Raw genomic sequence first — 23,607 nt, forward strand, 5'->3', positions numbered from 1 at the left:
TCCAAATAAATGTCATGCTGAGTGACCTCAGCCGTAAGTCCTCAGACTACTTTTATTTTATTTTCTGTGCACCAAGAGGACTTTGCTGCCATTCCTCTGACATATTTTTTTGTTTGGTTTGATTTCTGTGCTCCACGAATCTCATACAGCTCCTACTGCTCTCTGTACTCCTAACTCACCTCACCTCTGGGCTGTGGTCACTAAATAGCCTGATGCACAGGTGGCGCTCAATGTGACCCTCATTAACATGATTGCAGATCATTATTTGTGTGTGTGTTGAGTAATTTGCATTGCTATTAAGCTTACATTGGTCGCAGTGCAAAATAATTGCCTGGTCGCTAGGCAATTTGGATTTTGCAGCCGCAATTATTTGCACTTTGCCTATCCTTACGTCAGCCCCCATATGTTCTAATTCCATAAATACGGGACCAGAAATGCAATTATATTTTTTCCTGTTGGCAGTTTGCATAATATAATTTTGACCCAAATTGGTTATTGGTTAAACTTAAAATATGTGATTGGAAGAGCTTTCAGTTCCAGCTTTAATTAGGTGACTGATTCTGAAACATTATTTTTAATACTTACAGTCCCCTGCCATATTAAAATGAGCAGTCTTGAAACAGAGGTGACATTTATCAAACTGCAACACAACATAAGTACAAAACTGAGCAGAAACAAACACATCAGTATTTGATAGCTTGGCCTGTTTCATCATGCAGGGCCTGAAACCCTGCAGGCATGGAATCAATGAGATTCTGTATTACACTCTGGTCCAGATTTTGCCATAGTTTGATGAGTTTGGACTGCAGTTCATTTACATTGGCAGGTAGTGGTCGAGTTTCCCGATGTATGGCATGTGGTGCCATCGTCCTGCAGAAGGTGCAATGTAAGCTGCAAAGCCCCTTGATGGAACAATGGCTTGAGATGGTTCTGAAGAATAACATGCTGAATTGAGACGTCCTTCAATTGAACACCAACTCGGTCTTTCCACTGAACCAAATCAGACTCCAGAACATGAAGCTGCAGCCATCATGCTTTACCGTTGCCTTTAACCCCAAATGCATCTGTTCGAATTGAATTGTTGGAAGTGGGACTGATCTGAGATCAGAATGGTCTGTCTAACATCTGCCAGGCCCAGTGCTTCCCATGTTATACATTTACATGGGTGAGCAGGGCTTTCCGTGGGGTCACTCGCCTGTTGTAGCCCAGCCTTTGCAGAGCATGTGCTGTATGTTGGCTCATGTTTGCAGAGCTGCCAATGTCCACAAGACTTTGTCATGGGTTGGTGTGACAGAAATACAATGATTCTTGGTAGTAAATCTCCCTCCTGACCTGTGAGGGTGCGAAGCAGCGAGAACAGAGTTACCTGGACGAGCTGGCCTGACAGTTCTTACCCAGGGTTCAAGGGAAGTCACCAGCTAGAAAGGGGGCGGGACTCTGTTGCATTAACGCATTGAAACGACATGGCAGTCGCAGATTGGAGGGGCGGTTGCACTCATTTGCCAAGCGGTCATGTGTGATGGCATAAAAGGGGGCGGAAAAACGCAATCTGTTCCTTCGCTTTGGTTTGAGTTTTGAACCTGTAAGGACTCCATGTGAGAGACCCCATGAGAAATAACGTATTGTGAGTGTTTTGTTTGTTTCTCTGTAATTGTCGTTTTGTAAATTACTAGACGGCTAACATGATTCCAGAGCTGTCGCCAAGGGCCAGCACAAAGCCGGAACAGCACTGCACTACTGTCACTAATAAACTGTATCATCCACCATGAGCACTACTGCACGCACCCAGGACTGGTGACAGTGTTGGTATTATTGTGGGGTGGATATTTGTGTTTATTGTTTGAGACTGCAACCTGTTGTTATTTACTCCATGCAATATACATTGTTATGTATTGCCAGGGTCTTATTATTTGGTCACCAGACCTGGATACAATAAAACCCCTTTCCAACTGGATTCTAACTCTCTCTGTCTGTTTAATCACGCACTGCATCACTCCTGCACCTGTATCCACTTAACCACTTTGCCACAGTTGGATATGTCACAATAATGTTATGCACACACCCATTAGAAAGTCCAAGATCTCTGACAATCTGCCTCGCACTTAATTAACAGTCAGAATGCCCATTTACACAATGTTGTATAAAATGTGTAATATCACATGCTCCATAATGCAGATGGTTGATATCTGTATTGTGGGTATTTCAGATGATACCACTATTTTTGTGGGTGCTTATTTGAATATGACAGGGTACTGTCACAGCCAAGAGCTGGATTGAGCTGGATTGAGCATAAAGAGATCCATCTTTATGGGGAGATACCACTGAAATAATTGCTTATGGCCAGCTCAAATATGAACTAAAGGTTATTCACAATCACAGAGAAACATTCCTATGAGAAACAAGTGACAAATTAACATAGTTTAATGATTACAGCACTTGGCCCGTACTAGAAGACACACACCACAATAAAGAAACTTTGCTTGGACTTGAAGGTTGAGTCTGTTATTACTGATAGCCTTGAATCAAACATAATAAACTCAGCTGTGGAACTGAGGAAACTGGAATATGAATAGACACATTGCCACCATACAGATAAAGGTGAATGGTGTTGTGCTGTCATTCTTTTCCTAAAGCTGGAAAGGAGAAAAGGCAAAATGTAATACTCAGAATACATTATTGTCATCATTCAGTTTTATTAAGACACTTATTTTGTTTCTTTCACAGTATATTAATTTTGCTATACCAATATCAGGTTGCTTTATTTGTCAATATTATATTTCTGCAGAGACTACAGCATTTTGTGAGCGCATTTGGGCACAGGTATTAATTATTCCAAACTATTAATGAGTTATCATTAATCATATTGCTTATTACATGAGCGCACATATGCTGTTTGCTGGGAAACATTCCATATTTAAAGTATTTTGGATGGAGTGTAGTTATTTGTGTTTTGCCCAAAACAGGAGACTATTTAGAAGAAAAAGGAGGTTCTAACATGATTCTCTTGCAGGCAGTATGGGCTTCACATGCTCAGCTATGACACTACTGACATTTTGATACCTGTGTTTATAAATAGTGGTTTAAAACCACATGAATTTAACTTGTGTATGTATGTTTTACCATTCATTAGATATGCTTTACTATTGTAATACACTGTACCACATTAAAGGTAAAGGATTACATGTTTCAAAAACAGATGACCATTTGTAAGATATGTAGCAAACTTCAGGACTACCTGGTTCTAGAATGCGATTTAGATGGGCTTCACACACTACTGTAATTCAGAAACTTCAGAGAGGAAGGCTACTTACAGGAGTTCCACTTAAAGATTACATTTGTTTTTAATTTACAAGTTTAGCCAACACACTTGCTTATCTGAGTAATTGATACATTATGTTCTTCTCTCAGTTAATTGCATAATGTGCATGAAAAGGTAAACACCTTCTGGCTGATCATTTGTTTTTAAGGAAATAGCTCTCTTTCACACATAGGCACTCCTTTAGGAGCAAAAACCAATGTTAGAAGTACTTAAGAAGCCACCCAAATCCATTTAAAAGTGAAAAGAACTATTGTGACTATACTGTGTAAATGCACCTGAAACAAAAACACATTGGAAATGTGAAAAAAACAGCAAGTTAGTTATCAAAAGTGCCCAGCCATTTAAAGTATATTATATATATATATATATATATTATATATATATATATATATATATATATATATATATAATATTTAGAAGTGAAAAACAACTATCCTTTCACAGTGTTTTGCCCCTCATTTACACAACAGACTGTGTTTTTTCTTGAATTCTTTCATGATCCTCAGAGTAGCGTCGATAGTGTTCTGCCAGTAGGGGTTGTCGAGCTTCATTTTTACCATGGCTGTACGATCTTGCACGCACAGCACATGTGGTAGCAGCAAAAATGATTGCAACCAAAATCAGCGCTGCTACAATTGCGATGGTTATTATCTCAGTCATGGTATAAGGACGACCTGTAGACAAAGGGTTAAAGAAGTCAACCAGTAGCCTCTCAAAACTGTTACATGGAGAATGTATACTTATTCAGACAGTTTGGGTTAAGGACAATGTTTCTAACTATGGGCTAAAATGGGAGGGGCAGCATACAATGTAAAAAGGATGAAAGATAATAAAAATATATAATAATAATAATAAAATTATTGTTGAAAATGGGTATCATTTAAATTTGCACATATTAATAACATACTTCACACACTTTTAAAGTAATTCAATTGAAGTAAGTTATTGCCAGTCTCTCCAAAAGACTTACCTGGCCACTGAACCTCATACGAGTACCCGAGGTTATCAGAAGTTACAAACATCTCAACATTGGTTACTGGAGGCCAAAACGGAACCATGTTATACTGCCTGTTGTGACCAATTGGAGCATTTTCCAAAGGGTAAGCAGTCACATCTGAAACCAAGCCAGCATTTAGTTACTGAAATATTTGGGTTAGTGCGACAGAAGACAAATTATCTTTAAGACTGAGCATATTCCTGGCTAACACAAAAGAGTGGGGGCTCAGTTTCAAAAAAGTTCCAAGAAAAGAAAAGACATCAATATTGGGCCCCCCATCTCTCTTTTGCGTGTGAAAATCCATGCAAATCTAATTAGCACCAAAACTGCATATGATAATTCACTTTTTCAAATGCTGTGCTCATCTGATTTAATATAGTAGTATAGTATTGTAGTAACCAGCTACAATGCTTCACCCTAGCACATCTTTTCTTGAGAGCTGGTTGTGTAGGCAGGGGTAGAAAAGGAAATGGCATCCAAACTGAGCTCTGCATCACTTATTACAGGAAATTGTATTGTGAGATTAATACAAGGAAAGACTGCAGCGAATGCAGTTAAACACCACAACATGTTTCAGATAAACTGCTTGCTGATTATTTTAATTAAAGTGTTTCACAAGATAATTTGCTTAATATAGATTTTAAAAGGAGATTACAATACCGGGATTATGCCTTCTCAACCACTCATCGAAAATTGCATCAGTAAAAGTATGCAACAAGACAAAGATGGGATCATTGGGTGACACATGGGTTTGTCCTCCAGTTCCATTCAGAAACAGGTGAGCCAGGTTATGCAAGCTGCGGACCAGTGGATCATAATTCCCTGAAGGTGTACTGTATCCTAAAAAAAAAAAAAAAAAAAAAAAAAAGAATATCACACAAAGATTCATCCATCAAAAAGCATTCTCTATATGATAGGTTGGTATTAAAGCTGAATATATCAATACTACAGCACAGAATGGCAGTAAAAGCCTTTTAAGATTATTTTTATATACACTAAAAGATGTAGGTGTTTCACAATCCTGTTTGCACAAAAAACATACCATTTAATATTGTGCTATAAACACAAATATTCCTGACCACATACTTAACATGGACACTAGGCAGTGTACAGATCAGGTGTTGTTAAAATAGTTTTTTAACTGCATGCAGAAAGAAAATTGCGTTCACAGTAACTTGTGTAGGAAACATAAAAAGACAAACAAAATAAAAGTCTCAATTGTGTGGTATTGCACAATTCACTCACCCTCTACAGTATTTCGGAAGCTCTCTGATGAAGTGGAATAGAAAGGCGATGTGTCAAACAGGCCCACTTCTAAAGATGCAGAGACATCTTGTGGTTCAGGGAGGCGCTGCACCATGGGCCTGGCAACATTCCCACCTGGATTTCTTTGAATAGGTCCTCCCTCTGTGTCTGTTGGAGCAAAAATGTGTTATTGTACTCCCAGACAACTGCCTTAAAAGAAACAAAAACTAAAAACAAACATGTGCCATTATAGTTACATGCTTAAAATAGATAACATAGGCGGTCAAAATGTACACTTGACAGTTCTGTTCAATGTGTATTTAATGACACTAGCAGTATTGGATATGGATCCATGGAAAGCGGGTTTAAATTGACTACACTGTGGACTAAAAGCAGAATATGCCGTTATAAAGTGTAATCATATATTCTACAGAATTAGTGTCAGTATAATTTTGCACAAACAGAAATTCTTCCTATAGAATATATATTAAAAGGAAACATTCCTAGTGATTTTTTTTGTGAAAAATGGGTATTCATAATTACTTAGGCAATTTTAATATATATATATATATATATATATATATATATATATATATATATATATATATATATATTATAAAGGATGGGACGAATACAGTGGTTCTGAATATATTTCCTTCAGCAGATAGGTAATAATGGAGTATCATTCTTTTCTCTGCACTAATGCGAGTGTGATTCCACTGTCCAACAATAATTTCAATTCCAATTGATCAATGTACCCAGCAGGATTACAGCTGCGGCAAACGCTTGTACCAATAGGACTGCACATGAATATTTCTACCAGAAACACTTATTATAGCATACCATAAGAGGATTAACTGGGTAAAAAAACAAAAAAACAAGAGGATTAGTCAAATCTTGTGTGCAACGTGTTTAAATATCCAAAAGGTCACACTGACTTGACCAAGAAAGAGAGGAATGAGTTAAAGTAACCATCCCGATTCCTAAGCTATAACCAGAGCTTGAATAGATCATTTATAAAAACAGGTTTCAAAAAGGGGTGAAACTTAGACAATCTTTGTAGAATCTTTCAAGAGAAAAGGCAGCTTAGCTATGGAAGTACACAATCATTCATGTTTTATTACAAGACACTAATACATTAAAAAAAACTTGAAAACCGACAGTACCAATGTAGACCAGACATCATATCAAGTGACAGTCCACTCCTAATAGGGCTTTTCACATACAATTTAGTCTTCCAACATTCAAGGCAAAGACATCACTAAAAGTACTCACTGTTACATATAGTCCCAAGAGTATCATAGTCTTCAACACTTTCACAAAGATTTCGCCACTGAGAGAAGACAGAGTTTGAACTGATTGTGTTAGCCACAAAGTTGCTTCTGGCCCCAAGCAAGTCATCGGTGCAGATATCACAGTTGTTCCCGCCAATGGCAAAGTTCCAGTAGGGGAGTCCAAAGGATGGGTCCTGCAGCATGTCCTGTATGGTTCAAACATTGAATAGGATTAATAAGAGTGCAGATGTACATACACAAGCCAGTCTGTATCAAGCGCTGTCTCAGCTATTCAGCCATCTGTGATTTGCTCTGTGACGTTACATTGTTTTCATTATCAAAAGTAACCAACAACACTAGAAATGCATGCTAAAATATTGTGGGACAAGCAGAATTCCTCCCCAACACTTTCAGCAACAACATTTATTATGATTTTACTGGGAAAAAAATAAAACAAATCCTAACCCCAGGCAAACATTTTAAATTGTTGAATTCTATAAGCACCTATAGAATTCTACACAAAGGACCATATGTACAGTACATTGATGTTATACTATTGCAATTGTGGGTTTTTTTGTTTGTTTTAAATTGGATGCATGTGTTTTTAATGGAAATATGATATTTGTTTTATAGTGTGTCTTGATTTAAATAATCTAAAGAAGAATGAATGCCTTCACCTTACCTGCATATCCCTTTCAAGCTGCAGAAGGTGATATCTGTGCCAGGTGAGAAAGCCTGGTCCCTCATGTGAAAAATCCACACCTCCAAAACTCTGCTGCCCTGCTCCAAGGAATGTTTTGCTGACAGAGTAATAATGAGACCACACAAAGAAATTGTAAATTGAAATATTTTCAAACTGTGGAGTGTTGCCATCTGGTCCGAAGATCTCAGGATAACGTCTACTCGCAATGACAAAGTCGGGTTGCACAGTGCGCTTGGCCCGGTCTAATGCACTCACAAAACGCTTTTTCTCGTCCACGCTCAGTTCCATAACATTCCTCCTCACTGCAATAAAGAGGAAGAGACGGATGTGAGCATGCAGTTACCCTGTCAACTTGCTTGTTTGAGGATACAGCATCATTATACTTGGCACACACAAGTAACCATTGTTTGTGAATGTATTATTTTTAGTGAATGGATTGTACGACATGTTGAAATTAAATCAATTATTTGAACATGAAGCAAAGGTGGACATTTTCTAAAAATGTAGGGCTAGTTTATTACTGTAACAAATGTATTTATAGACCCAAACTACAACAAATGTTTTCCATGGTAGTAGTAACACCATGAACTAACTTTGGCCTCAGCTTTCTACACAGTGAAACAAACCAAAACACAACAGAAATATAAAACATAATAATGCTTTTAAATAAAAAAAAACACAGTATGATACTAAATGTATATTAAATCAAATCAGTAGACTGTGTATTCTATACTTTACTACTTTGGGGAGAAGAACACAGTACTGTATGTATTCCAAACTGCCCTTTGAAAATGTAGGACTGTCTGATGAAGTCAAATTAACAATTTGGACAGGTGTCTGAAGGGTAAATTATCTGGTGCATGCTTAGCTAGCCTACACCCTAAAAAGACAGAAGTTACTAATGACAAACAAATTAACCACTGTGTGATGCAGGCATAGCAAAAAATATATAAGGAAATCCATGTTGCTTTTTTCATTTAAAAACAAAGTTAATATACCTTAAATATGCGCCAGTACCATACAAAAAAAGCCAAGATTACGATCATACACAAAACAAAAGTGTAAGATTGCAAGTCTAGTTTACCTCCAGTTTAATAATAATAATAATTAGTCCCCTCCCGTGTATTTATTTTTGTATGTTGATAGTCCTACTCCCATCAGAAACATTTCCTTACCTGCAACAAGAAGTTGGTCACAGTTTTCACCGTCATACCCGTGCTTACACCGACCACAGTTATACCCGGAGAAGTTCCCATTGCATTGACAGGTGCGGTTGAAGAAAGCAAGTGGCCATCGCTCACGGTCATCCCGTCCGTCCTGCGTGTACTGCGGTCCATGGGGCCGCCCGTCAGCGTTCACCTGCACACACTGGCCCCGTCCAGCGCTGGAGCCGCAGAGATCTCCTGGGTCTCCACTCAGTGATGGACAGCACTCCCTGCTTTGGAGACCCTGTACAGAGATGCATTCTCTTGGAAACTGCGAGTGCACCACCGTGGCACATAAAGTAATCAACAATACACACCTCCGCAGTGACATTGTTCTAAAAAAAATGCCCAATTTCAAAGTAGCAGGGGGAGAGATGAAAGGTAGGGTACTTTCCAGAGGACCTAAATCTAGGATGAGAAAACAGACGATATGGATTTTGTTAGTTAACACATACATTGTTTTTTGTGGTCAATTCTATACATACTTTTAAGGACTACTGCGGATAAAATAGTATCAGGAGCTCTGTGCATTCCCTTTTCATAACTCGAAAACATTGTTCATTTCGGTGTATAATTAAACTAATGTATAAAATAATACCTGTTTTTATATATTAAACAGAAACAAACGTTGTCTCACCCAGCTGTATGAACTGCGTCTATCCTCTGAGCTAAATGCCGACTCACTAGTAATAATCCCTTCTTTTTACTTTGTTCAGATTAATGAATTCCTGACTTTAAATACCCAATTGGCGCATGACTGCCTTGATTGCTGATCTCCTCGTGATCACATCACATTTTCTGCAGAGGGTGAAACAAGGTAACAATTGATACTGTAATACACAAGATTACAAGTAAAAAAATAAATAAATAATAATAATAAAAAAGGATACTGCCCTGGCTTCAGTCATGATTGTTGATAGCTGGACATATGCATTAACCTTCCGCTTGATGACACGTGGACGTTTGTTGTGTTCCTATCTTAATTTAATTTAATTTTGTTTTATTATTTTGTTTATTTGTTTTTTAAAATTGGGTATTCATGTCTGTGTTTTTAGTATTTTTAGTAATTTTATGACTATTACAATATATATATATATATATATATATATATATATATATATATATATATATATATATATATATACACTACCGGTCAAAAGTTTTAGAACACCTCCATTTTTCCAGTTTTTATTGAAATTTACGCAGTTTAATGTCTCAATGTACTCTGAAATTAAAGCATAGAACAAATAAACAATTGGAGATAAAAAAAGAAATCATGGAATCGTTTTGTTTAACAAAATTTAATCTAAATTTTTGACTCATCAAAGTAGCCACCTTTTGCAGATATAACAGCCGAACACACTCGTGGCATTCTTTCTACAATGGAAATCAAATATTGTTCGGAAAGTTCTTCCCAACACTGTTGTAGAAGTTCCCACAAATGTGTTGCACTTGTAGGTTGCTTTGCTTTCACCCTTCTGTCCAGTTCATCCCAAACTAGCTCGATGGGGTTTAATTCTGGAGACTGTGCTGGCCATTCCAGATTTGAAGCCTACCGTCTTGTTCTTTTCTTCTAAGGTAGTTCTGATATAGCCTGGAGGTATGTTTTGGGTCATTATCTTGCTGTAGGATGAACTCCTGACCAACTAGGCGTATACCAGAGGGTATTGCATGGCGCTGCAAAATGTTGTGGTAGCAGTTTTGGTTCAGGGTGCCACTCACTCTGTGCAAGTCGCCGACTCTGGATCCAGCAAAAGAGCCCCAGACCATCACGCTTCCTCTTCCATGTTTGACAGTTGGTGTCACACACCAAGGAACCATCCTTTCGCCTACTCGACGGCTTTCAAAAATCCTGCGTGATGAACCGAAGATTTCAAATTTTGATTTATCGGTCCATAAGACCTTCTTCCAGTCTTCAGTAGTCCACTGGCGGTGCTTCATGGCCCAGGCAAGCCTCTTTTTCTTATTTTGCCATCTCAGCAATGGCTTTCTTACTGCCACTCGACCTGTCAAACCTGCAGCTCGAAGTCTTCTCTTCACAGTTGAAACTGAGACTTGCTTACTTCGACCAGTGTTAAGCTGTGCTTGAAGTTGTTGTCCTGTGAGCCGCCTATCACGCAAGCTGTTGACTCTCAAAAACTTGTCTTCTGATTCTTTTGTGGCTTTGGGTCTGCCAGACCTCTTCCTGTCAGAGTTTCCTCCAGTTTCCAAGTGCCTTTTGATGGTGTAGGAAACTGTACTCACAGACACCTTGGCTTTCTTTGCAATTTCTCTAAAGGAAAGACCTACACTTTTAAGGGTTATAATGGTCTGTCTGTCTTCCTTTGTTAATTGCCTTTTTCTCGCCATTATGAGAGCAATATACTACTTCCTGCAGTACAATACTGTCCAAATAATGCTTAAGATGGTGTAGTAACACAGTCTGTTCCAACACTGCTTTTATACAGACAGAGGGTTTGTAAGTAATCAACAAAAGTTGGGACACCTGTAGGAATTGTTAGCATCAACTTTCAGAACAGCTGTAAGTTGTTAACCCATTACTTGTTCCCTGAAAAAGGCCTTTTTGTATAACTCTGAAATGTACATTATTTTTCAGTTTTTCGTAACCTAAACAGGTTATTCACTGGATTTGAACTGCTTAAATTTCAATAAAAACTGGAAAAATGGTGATGTTCTAAAACTTTTGACCGGTACTGTACATATATCTATCTATCTATCTATCTATCTATCTATCTATCTATATATATATATATATATATATATATATATATATATATATATATATATACACACTGAGTGTACAAAACATTAGGAACACCTGCTCTTTCCATGAAATAGACTGACGAGGTGAATCCAGGTGAAAGCTATGATCCCTTATTGATCTAACCTGTTAAATCCACTTCAATCAGTGTAGATGAGACAGGTTAAAGAAGGATTTTTAAGCATTGACACAATTGAGACATGGATTGTGTATGTGTGCCATTCAGAGGGTAAATGGGCAAGACAAAAGATTTACAGTAAGTGCCTAGTATGGTAGAACTGGGTATGGTAGTAGGTGCCAGGCGCACCGGTTTGAGTGTGTCAAGAACTGCAACGCTGCTGGGTTTTTCACGCTCAACAGTTTCCCATGTGTATCAAGGATGGTCCACCACCCAAAGGACATCCAGCCAACGGCAGGCCAGTGGTCGAAAATGGCTCATTGATGAAAGAGGCCAAAGTAGGCTGACACGAATTGTACAGAGCAACAGACGGGCTACAGTTAGTCAACTGACAGTCCAGTACAACATTGGTGCCGAAAGACCCATAAAAGAATGCACAACTCGTCGTACCTTGACACGAATGGGGTATGGCAGCCGACGACCTAACAGAGTTCCAATTCTTTCAGCACAACACAAGAAACTGTGGTTGCAGTGGGCTAAGGAATGAAAACACTGGAGGACTGGAAAAACATTGCCTGGTTTGATGAATCCCAGTTCCTGCTGTTTCACGCTGATGGGAGGACTAGGGTATGGAGAAAACCACATGAGTACATGCATCCATCATGCCATGTGTCAACATTGCAGGCTGGTGGTGGTGGTGTGATGGTGTGGGGTGTGTTTTCATGGCACACATTGGGCCCCTTGATAAAAGTGGAGCAACGTTTGAATGCCACAGGATATCTGAACATCATTGCCAATCAGGTGCATCCCTTCATGGCAGCAGTGTATCCATCTGCTAATGGATTTTTTCAGCAGGATAATGCCCCATGCCACAAGGCTAAGATTGTCCAGGAATGGTTCCACAAACATGACAGTGAATTCAGCTTACTGCAGTGGCCTGCCCAATCACCAGATCTCAATCCAATTGAGCATCTGTGGGATGAGATGGAACGAGCTATTCGGAGTAGAGATCCACTACCAGCCAACTTGAAACAACTGTGGGAAGCATTGGAGCCAACATGGGCCAGCATCCCTGTGGAACTCTTTCGACACCTTGTAGAGTCCATGCCCCGATGAATTGAGGCTGTTCTGAGGACAAAATGGGATGCAACTCAATATTAGGAAGGTGTTCCTACTGTTTTGTAAACTCAGTATATATATTGACTTGCAATGATACTTTATGCATTGATTTACAATTGTGATTAACAAAGAGGAACTGTGTTGCCTCATATATAAAAATATGCTATAGTACTTTCCAAAACACACTAGTGTCCTATTATATACAGTAGTAGCCTAGCTATTGTTTTTGTGTTTTGGACAGTACCATAGTATTTTTAAGTGGGATTAAAGGGTGTCTGTAATACTATTTAATGCAGGTAATTACCAAACTGGTATCTAGTTAGGGAAACTATATGGAGGCTGAATATCGAAGTAATTCTGAGGGACTACCTAATATACAAGTGAATACAAAATGTGTACTTCTTAAATTCTAAAATAAACAAAAACAACACACATCACTGTGAACCTGTTACATACCTAAGGTAAAAAGGTTTGCCCTTTTTATTATAGCTGTTTGTCTCATTTTAACATTGAAACATCATCAGTTGGTTTCACGGGGTATGTGTAACCAGCTGATTGTTCATCAAAAGGACAGGTAAAATTAATTGAGCCATGCTTTTATGATTTATTATCCCCCACTGAGTTTCATTCACAATGCGAACTTGGAAGTTTTCATTTTTATGTTTGTAGGCTTGTCTAATATTCTGAAAAGATTCTTAACTATCTGAGACAACATAGCCTCCCACAACTCAAAATACCTGTAGGCTACACCTATCAGGGCCAATCACATAATTTGATATTATACAATTTTGTTTTACATAAGTTTAAATGCCAAGCAATGTGTTGTTTGTTTTCTCAAAGAACGCTTTGTTTGGAAATACCAAACATGAAGTGATTTGTCTTTTGCATTCAGATGACATTTTGAGCTGTAAGGCCATTACTCTAACTCATGACTGTTTAATTACAAAGTCCCTTTCAGTCAACCTTCTATTAAGATGTCTGCATTCATATTGCTGAACACATTTAGTATATTATACATTTATTAAAATTAAGAAAAACAAAATTGAATTGGTTTCCATTTATTTCATTCAGTTATCCTCCCATTTTTCTCTGAATTACTACACATTGTAATACAAATGATCATTTGAGAGATGTCTTGCCTTTCTTACTTGTCCTAATTATACAAAAGATCTGTAAAATGATAAACATGAGAGATCCACACACCCTGGATTTTCCAAATATGCTTTTTAAAAAAAAAAAATCTGAATCAGAAATTTGATGACAGACAACATCTCATGACGTCTTTATTTAGGTATAAACCAAGAAATAATACATTATCTCATTGATCATAGTGTTGACCTTTTTTTTTTAATACATCTTTACAATCATTAAAATTGTAAAATTTGAATGACCTATTACAAACCTATTAAAAAGGGCTGTACACATGATCCTCCCTCGTTTATCATTGAAACCTTTAGCAATACAAAAAAACAGCAATGGAAAAGTTGCTCAGCTTTAAGATACGATTTTAAAAAACAGCCTCTGTTTTTTTTAAACAACCATATAGTTTTCTTTCAATTTGAAACCAGAGGTAACGGTGAAAAGCAGAATCATTGACCCCGGGAACACTTGCGTAGATCCGCTTGTAAACATCATAACTTAATATATAAAATCATACAGTCTAAAAAGCAATATGATTCTTTGAATTTCGTTGGGTAATCAAGGGGATTTGATTGTTTTTCTTAATTCTTTTCAATGCGAAGACAGCTTTTTTTTAAAAAAGTCCTCACAAATGTTAAACCCTTATTGGTCAATAAAAATGTAATACCATTTAAAAAAAAAACGTCACAAACAGTCAGATGCCTGGAGGCGTCCACTGGGAGGAATGTCACTGATCATAGTCCAGGGCCCAAGGCCATATTTCAGCTTTTTTCTGCCCTATATATGCCCTGGGCCATATATAGATGCAAGTTTCACTCACTCGTGGTTTTGTGTTCGGGAGTGGAGAATGGGTATGGAGAGGAGAGTAAAAACTAAAAATAATTCAAATAACAATTGCTAGGGGGGCTCCCTAGTGGCGCATCCGGTAAAGGCGTTCCGTGTGGAGTGCAGGATGCGCTCTATAGCCTGGACGTCGCCGGTTCGAGTCCAGGCTATTCCACAGCCGACCATGGACGGGAGCTCCAAGGGGGCGGTACACAGGGTGTCCTTGGCTCACCGCGCACCAGCGACCCCTGTAGTCTGGCCGGGCACCTGCAGGCTCCCGAGTCAGCGCAGGGGTGGTAGCGGTGAGCTGAGCCTAAAAATAATTGCCCATTCCAAATTGGGAGAAAATAATAAAAATAATTGGCAACGACTAAATTTAATAAATAAATAAATAAATAAATAAATAAATAAATAAATAATAAACAAAATAACAATTGTTATGTATGCTGGTTTTGTAACCAGCATACTACTTTTTATCTATCTGTTTTGGCCACCATGCCGTTTTGTTTTTGTCTTAAATCTTTTTATTTTACAATAAAATGGCGCATCCAGTAAAAGCACTTGCATAGAGTGCAGGATGCACCCTATAGTCTGGACGTCGCAAGTTCGAGTTCAGGCTATTCCACAGCCGACCAAGGACGGGAGCTCCCAGGGGGCGGCACTCAATTGGCCGAGCGCCGCCCGGGGGGAGGGAGGGTTAGGTCGGCCAGGGTGTCCTCGGCTCACCGCGCACCAGCGACCCCGGTAGTCTGGCCGGGCGCCTGCGGGCTTGCCTGTAAGCTGCCTGAGAGCTGCGTTGTCCTCCGACGCTGTAGCTCTTCAGTGGCTGCATGGTGAGTCCGCAGTGTGAAAAAAAGCAGTCGGCTGACGGCACACACTTCGGAGGACAGTCTGTGTTCGTCTTCACCCTCCCGAGTCAGTGCAGGGGTGGTAGAGGTGAGCTGAGTATAATAAAATAATTGGCCATTCCAAATTGGGAGAAAATAATAAAAAAAATAATTGGCAGGTGATCAAAGAACAGACAGACAATTGTAATCCAGGTGCAAAGGTTTGTTTTTATTTCTTTTATGTCAAGTGCCTGACGGCAATACAAACAGGAAATAATAATGTTGGTAAGTAATACAGCAGCGTGTTTTACTTACGTTATAATCATCTGGTTAGTCCCAAAATAATAGTCCAGTTATTGTATCCCCCACATTAAACACAAAACACATACACAAGTCCGGTCAGTGCATGAATTAGTGATTGTGGTACAGATACAGTTTATACTGATACAAGTGAAGTGCTGCTCCGGGTTTGTGCTGGCCTCTGGCGACAGCTCCGGAACGTGTTAGCTGTCTACTGATTACAAGCAAACAAATAGACAGAACAAAACAAACACTCACGATTATTCACAATGATACAGGTCCTTCCGGGTCACTTAAACGAAGGAACAGATAACATTGCTCCGACCCCTATTTATACCGTCACTCATGACCCCTTGGTAAACGAGTGCAGCCGCCCAATCCACGGCTGCCGGATCAATGAGTTACTTTACCGAAGCTCTGCCCCTTTTCTACATGATCGACTTCCTTTTAACCCTCGGAATGAAGTGTCAGGCCAAGTAGTCCAGGGTATTCTGTTCCCATTACTTAATGCCCTCACAGGTCGGGAGGGAGATTTACCACCAAGAATCATTGTCTTTCTGTCACAGTTAGGTACCAAGGTTTTAGAATTCACTACTCAACTGGGAAAGAACAAGCAAAAACACTTTTTTATGAAACTGTGTTAATTTATTTGTAGAGAATTCAGAGTTGTAACGAGTCACCAAAATTGGGACTCGAGTCGAGTCATTGGGGAGTAAAGACTCAAGTCGAGTCTTTGACACGCCAAGCCAAAAACATTTTACTTGCCTGTAATTACTGAAGCAGAAATACGACATAGCTAGACCTGCCGCTTCATCATCTGCTGATCCCGCTGTGTCCCCGCAGCCCTGCAGACTGACTCAATCATTTAAATCTAAGAGTATCAATTTAGATATAAAAATGGCTACTCACCCACAACACTTTCTTTTCGGAATATGAATTCTTGAATGCTAAATCTGAATTACTGAATGGTGACCGCATCTCCTTCTGGATGACATTCAACTCCAAAAATCCCGCCACCCCATGACCCATCTATTCTTGCCACCGCCGGCCCCATCGCCTCAATCTCCGCGGATCCTGCCATGCCCACCGCCATGCTGCTCTAAATGCCTTTACCCCCCAGGATGCTTCCCCAGCCAGGCTTTTCTTTAAAGACTGGCCCACTGCCAAGCTTCTGAAAGTTCCAAACTGGAGTGATCAGGTTTCTTTATTTGCTATGCACTGCCAATCCATCTCAGTTGTTCAGCAAATCCAATCCTGCTCTTTCTACTTAGATCTCCAGTCTGCCATATAACCCGATCCTTTGTTTCTCCTGATTGCTTCTCCAACCTGTCAACTCTGCTGTTTCTTCAGTCTCTGACTGCCCAGATGCGCTCAATAGCAGGATTCTCAGTTGGATCCAGCTGCCTCCCCCCCCCCGCCACATCTACCACTCCAGCTGCACTTGTCACTTCCACCTCCACAGCACCCACCCTGCTGTTAAGCTGTCAATCTTCACTCTTGTTACTACTTCCAGATCTGCCTCCTCCTCTGATTCTCTGGTCCACCGCATATCTCTCTATGATATTCAGCTAAATCCATCCTTTTCTTACCTACTCGCTTCAGCTCAAGATTATATGGCTTCTGCCATCGCTCCATCCACTTGCTCCTCCTATGCAACAAGCTAGTCTTCCTTCACAACCTTCTGCAAGCAAAATCGGATCTCCCCTTCACCTTTCAACCAGGATACCTCTCCCTGGGTACCTTCAAAGCTTTTCTTGAAGGCAGTCAATACCACTATCGCCTATTATATATTTCTTCCTCTCCTCACTCGTACCCGCTGTTGCCGTCTCCTCAGGGGGATGGCAGAGTTCCCCTCCTCCTTCTCCCTATCACTACTGATATTATCTTTCATCTTACCTCAATCCTCCACCAAGGTAGTTTTTGACCTTTCAACGATCTAGTCGTGGTATCCCTTTGTCTTTCTGCCTTCTTTGGTTTTCTCTGCTGTTCTGAGTTTGCCGTCCCTTCTCCCTCCAGTTTTATATATATATATATATATATATATATATATATATATATATATATATATATATATATATATATATATATATATATAGTAAATGTGTGTTGAAGGCAGGCCAGGATGTCCTTAGCAGAGATGACTGTATACCTTTACTTTTTTGAGGATACAATTATTCAGACCGGTTATGATATCATGTTAAATAGAAGTGTTTATTTAAACAGATGCTTTAAAAATAAGGGAATATTCTCCTCTGCACACCCTTAATATTTATACAAATTAAATTTTACAAGGTAAACGAAGATTACCAAGTATTTTTGATTAAGACATCAGAGGCTGGGATTAATACAGAGTTGTTGACAGCTTTATAAACATTTTTTCAAATGTAAAACAAATGTTGTGTCCAAAAATTGTCCAATTTTAGTCTGTACTTTATTGTTGTGCTTACTTCAAAATCAGGCCATTTGACTAACATTAATAAAATATATAGCAACATCACTTTTGGAACCAAACCCATTGCTCTCAATTTATTGCATTACTGGTGCAATATGAGAATACACATCAGTCATCAGTTAATGCAAAAATACCAAACAGCACGTGGCAGTGTGACCCGCCCATGTGTGGATTTTGTGTTATGTGTTGCGTGTGGTGTGTTAATGTTGGTGTATAGGTATTGGTGCACAGGATATAAATGGGTCTGTATAGCACGAGTGATTTAAAATACATAGTTGTATTTAGGTACGGGGATTGCATAATCACTTCACGTGCAGATAAAGTATGTGAGCACGGGATTGCACAAATTAGTTCACGTGCTGGGATTCAAGTGAATAATTAATTGGTAATTGAATCCCGGCACAACAGTATATATAGATGCACATTTTACTCACTCGGGGTTGGGTGTTCAGTGTGGAGAGAACTTAAATTTAGTCGTTGCCAATCAGTTTTTATTATTTTCTCCCCAATTTGAAATGCCCAATTATTTTTAGGCTCAGCTCACCGCTACCACCCCTGCGCTGACTCGGGAGGGGCGAAGATGAACACACGCTGTCCTCCGAAGCGTGTGCCATCAGCCGCCCGCTTCTTTACACTCTGCAAACTCACCGTGCAGCCGCCTCAGAGCTACAGCGTCGGAGGACAACGCAGCTCTGGGCAGCTTACAGGCAAGCCCGCAGGCGCCCGGCCAGACTACGGTGGTCGCTGGTGCGTGGTGAGCCGAGGACACCCTAGCCGACCTAACCCTCCCTCCTCCCGGATGACGCTCGGCCAATTGAGCACCGCCCCCTCGGAGCTCCCGTCCACGGTCGGCTGTGGAATAGCCTGGACTCGAACCGGCGACGTCCAGGCTATAGAGTGCATCCTGCACTCTAGCGAGTGCTTTTACTGGGTGCGCCACTCGAGAGCCCCCGGGAGTAAGCTTTAAAAGAATAATAATTACTATAATTGCTAGACATGCTGAGTTAGATCAGCACGATACTTGCTTGTTTAGCCTTCGTCCACCCTGTTTGTTGGTGTTAGTCCGTTTTGTTTGCCTGTTTATTTTGGCCTAAAGTGCCATGTGCTGTTTTTGTTTAAACCTTTTATTTTTACAATTAAATGCACTGAGCGCCGCAGCGTCTCAGTTTCACCTGCCAGTACTGTCTGTGTTTCTTTCTGGCCTGATGTCACCCCTACAGCCAGCCTGTTCACAAGCATTATAACAAGATTTATTTACCTGTGACAGTTGGATTTTCCAAATAAACAGTGTTGTTTGCATCCCCATGTAAAAGGGGTAGAACAGAGGCAGTAGCTTGGACTTCATCCACAAAGTTGTCGGTAGGAGCTGCCATTTCATGGTCGGGGTTCAAAAGTTTGTGTTCAAGTGTAATAATCTCATTGAAGTCATTTGACTCCTCACTGATTACTCTACCCATGATGTTGCTTTCTTCATTTGAACTTAGGATAACAGGAGCTTGTGACTGAGATGGCAAGTAGATATCAAGTAGGGCTGGAGTAAAATCTGTGAGATAGGGCAGACATTTACTTGCACTGCTGTGAAAATTAGAGGCATTCAAATGTTCTTCAATGACATGCAAATCAAAGAGATTCTTTGTTTAAGAATATAGAGTAAAAAAAATAACTCAAATACCATACTACTTTATTCCTTTTAAAACACTCAAACAGGTTGCTTAAAATGACGAGCAGCAGGAGGAAGAGGCACTTCCTGCCAAATTGCTTTAAACATTACACGTCAAATAAAGGGTGCAAAAATAAGCTACATTATAAAAGTAAGGAGTTAACATAGAGATTTATTAGAGGCGTTGTATAAACAATGCTTTTAAATCTATGTTTCTGTTTCCCTTCTCATTTATTAGACAGTGGCAGAATTTAGAAGAATAAACAAAAGAATTATGTTGTCGTACCATACAACCATTTTAAATGCATCACTAACACAACTTGAGAATAACCTTGTAGGGTTTGTGTCACATGGTTGTGGAGTTTCAGTTTCTCCAACCCTCAAACTAAATGGCTTTGTGTTGTCAGAGAGATGGACTATGCTGTTTGACCTCTCCAATGTCGGAACCAGTGTTGGCAGATTTGATTCCATAGATAAAGGTACCTTAGCAGAAACATTTTCTGTACATATCGAATATAGAATAAAGATATTTTCATTAAAGGCCTGTTTTGTTGGTTAAAAAGTTGGAAGATTCTTGAGGTTTTTAGGAATTATTCTGCCTGTTTCTAAACACTCTCTTACCTTTCATGAATAGAACCCACAAGTGCCATTGTGACAAAGAGAGAGTGAACTCTTGTTTTAGATCTCCCTTCCGACCGGTGAGGACGCTGGGGAGGAGGAGCAGACAGAGCCGCGGTGCGCAACGTCACAGACCCGGTCGGGAAGCGCGGTGGCAATCGCGCATTGGCTGACGGCGGTTGCCCTCGCTGACCAATGGGGACGAGACGGGGCGTACAAAAGGGGGCGTGGCCCAGGGTTCTGTTCCTTCTGGCAAGGTACAGTGTGTGTGAGAGAGAGAGAGAGAGAGAGGCGAGCGAGAGCGCATTTTTACTGCAGTGTATACGAGCAGGGGAATAACTAAACGGAATCAGGAGAGTTCTTATTGTGTTTGAATATACCTGCTAACCCCTTCACCCTTTGTCTGTCCATAGAGCACTGACGGGACGCTCCGGGAATACTTTGGAGGAGCGCGGACCCGGAAGTGCCGGACTGTGTGCAGTACTTCATCTCGGGGGGAGTGAGGAAGGACGGACTGTGTTTTTGTTTGATTGTCCTTGCGTTTTGGTTTCATTTTCATTTGGGACTGCAACCCCTTTCTTTCCCTTTGTTTGTCGGGTTACACATTGTTGTGTATCCCGGCGCTGTTATTATTATTATTATTATTATTATTATTATTATTATTGTTGTTTGACCGGGTTACACATTGCTGTGTATCCCGGCGTTATTATTGGTGGATTTTTCCCGTGTTGTGGATTAAAACCCGGAGTTTACCAACAAACCTGGACTGGTCTAGCGATCTTTTACACCACACCCTCAGCCAACCTGTCACACGTGGTGTCAGAAGTGGGATGGATCCAGCCAGTTTTGCGGCGGTGTTGGAGGCTTTGGACAGCCGAAGGGAGGTTGAGGAACGGAGGAGGGAGGAGCGATACACGGCCCTTATCGAGAGGGTCGGGATGGGGATGACGTCAGCAGCAACAACGGGCCCCGTGATGGTTGCCCCGAAGGCCCGGGCCCAGAAAATGACGGTGGAGGATGACCCCGAAGCCTACCTTGTGGCATTCGAGCGGCTGGCCACCACCGCAGCCTGGCCCCGGGAGTACTGGGCGAGCCAACTGGGCCCTTGCTTGATTGGGGAGGCGCAAGCCGCATATCGGGCTATGACTGATGAAGACGCGGCCCAGTACGACTTGGTGAAGCAGACTATCCTCCGCCGTCTGAACATCACGGGGGAGACCCACCGGGTCAGATTCAGGGAGTTCCGGCGGCCACCAAACACACGACCCAGGGTGGTGGCCCAACGGCTATGCGACCACATGGCGCAATGGCTAAACCCCAGCCAGAAAACTGGGGTTCAGATGGGGGAAGCCATTGTCATGGAACAGTTTTGCCATGTGGTCGGAGGCGAAACGCAGGCCTGGATACGCCGGCACAACCCCACCACCCTGGACCAGGCCGTAGCACTGGCCGAGAACTTCGAGGACTCCCTCATGTCCGCCCAGACCACCTTGCTGAACTACCCCTCCTCCTCCGTTACTAAGGGACCACCACCAAACCCCCCCCGGACCAAGACCTGCCAGACCACCGGCCCCGTTGGGCCATCCAAGCTCCTTACCATGGAGGCAGAGGTTGGCTCCCAGCTGGGGTAGAATGGTTTCCCCCGCCCCGCTGTCATACCAGCAGCGGGACAAGTATGTACCGCCCTTGCCCTCTGCCCCACCAGTCTGTTTTAGGTGCCAGCAGCCGGGACACATCGCCAGATACTGCCCGGCCGCCATGGAGTGCGACGTGGCTGCGTGTCATCTGGCATCAGAGACAGGTAAGGAATGGGGAAATGGTCGGGAGGGCCCGTGTGTTGTTGATGTTGTGCTGGGGAAGGTGAAAACCCACGCGTTAGTGGACACCGGGTGTGAGCAGACTTTGATTCGGACAGCTCTCCTTGGCGGTATGTCGTGGCAGCCACGAGGTCAGGTGGCGATCTCCTGTATCCATGGAGATACGGCGACATACCCCACCCTAAAAGTATATCTGTCGGTAGGACCGATAAAGCGCCACCTAGTAGTGGGGGTGGCCGAAAAGTTGCCACACCCAATCAGCGATACAAGGATTTAGTAAAAATATCGGCAGCCTCGACCACACGTGTAGGCACGGCAGACCCCCGGGAAAAGGAAGTAATTGGCACCATGTTCCCTTTCCATGCAGAACTGTTTTCTCCACTTTTTCGTCCTAGGAAAACGCACAAGGAGAGACGGAGGGAAAAGTGGGAGGGCGCATCGATCCGACACGGTTGGGGCCTGGCGGGGGAAGGTTGTGATGGTCCCAAACGCCAATCGAAGGGGGTGGGCACCCAGTGTGACCGGACGGGCGAGGTTACTGGACCCTTGAGGGTAGAGACTGCTCCAGCCCCTGTCAATATCCCGGACGTGTGGGCCTCAAGCGCGGACCTAGTGTGGGAGCAGAACAACGATCCCACACTGGTGCACGCTTGGGAACAGGTTCGGTCTATTGAGGGTAAGGATGTTGACGGCATCGGGACGCTGGTATATCCCCATTTTGTGGTGGAGGGGCACTTACTGTATAGGGTAAACCCAGCCCCGGGCACAGGACAGCCTGTCAAACAGTTGATGGTTCCCCCGTCTTGTCGACCAGAGGTCATGAGGCTGGCGCATGACGTCCCCTTTGCAGGACACCTTGGTGTTGACAAGACGAGGGACCGGATACTGGCTCGATTTTATTGGGCCGGACTCTACACCGAAGTGGCGAAATATGTAGCTACCTGCCCGGAATGCCAGAGAGTAGCACCGGGTCGAGTGCGCCCCGCCCCTTTGGTCCCACTGCCTATTGTCTCCACTCCCTTCGAACGCGTTGCAATGGACATAGTTGGGCCAGTGCTGCCTTCTGATTCCGGGTACACGCACATATTAGTGATGGTGGATTATGCGACGCGGTACCCGGAAGCAGTTCCTTTGCGGTCCACTAGTGCCACTGCAATTGCGAAAGAATTAAGTCAGATTATGGCTAGAGTAGGGATCCCAAAAGAAATATTAACTGATCACGGAACA

The 23,607-nt window shown here is 41.6% G+C and overlaps 1 protein-coding gene across 2 annotated transcripts; it reads right to left on the minus strand.

Annotated features, from left to right (window-relative positions):
• Positions 1 to 2,671: 2,671 nt before the first annotated feature.
• LOC131730533 (5,6-dihydroxyindole-2-carboxylic acid oxidase-like) lies at positions 2,672 to 9,489 on the minus strand. 2 transcript variants are annotated; one of them, XM_059020628.1, is made up of 8 exons: positions 9,381 to 9,489; positions 8,714 to 9,151; positions 7,518 to 7,840; positions 6,837 to 7,041; positions 5,562 to 5,729; positions 4,977 to 5,156; positions 4,290 to 4,433; positions 2,672 to 3,993 (listed from the first exon to the last, which is right to left on the minus strand). In XM_059020628.1, exons 2-8 carry the CDS (start codon positions 9,072 to 9,074, stop codon positions 3,779 to 3,781), a joined length of 1,596 nt encoding a protein of 531 aa, XP_058876611.1. In that variant the 5' UTR covers positions 9,075 to 9,151; positions 9,381 to 9,489; the 3' UTR covers positions 2,672 to 3,778. The 2 variants fall into 2 exon arrangements, with proteins under 2 accessions (XP_058876611.1, XP_058876612.1); XM_059020629.1 differs by lacking the exon at positions 9,381 to 9,489 and adding an exon at positions 9,342 to 9,361.
• Between the last annotated feature and the right edge of the window lie 14,118 nt (positions 9,490 to 23,607).

The sequence above is a fragment of the Acipenser ruthenus genome, unplaced genomic scaffold (genome assembly GCF_902713425.1).
Source record: "Acipenser ruthenus unplaced genomic scaffold, fAciRut3.2 maternal haplotype, whole genome shotgun sequence".
In the NCBI taxonomy this organism is placed as follows: Eukaryota; Metazoa; Chordata; class Actinopteri; order Acipenseriformes; family Acipenseridae; genus Acipenser; species Acipenser ruthenus.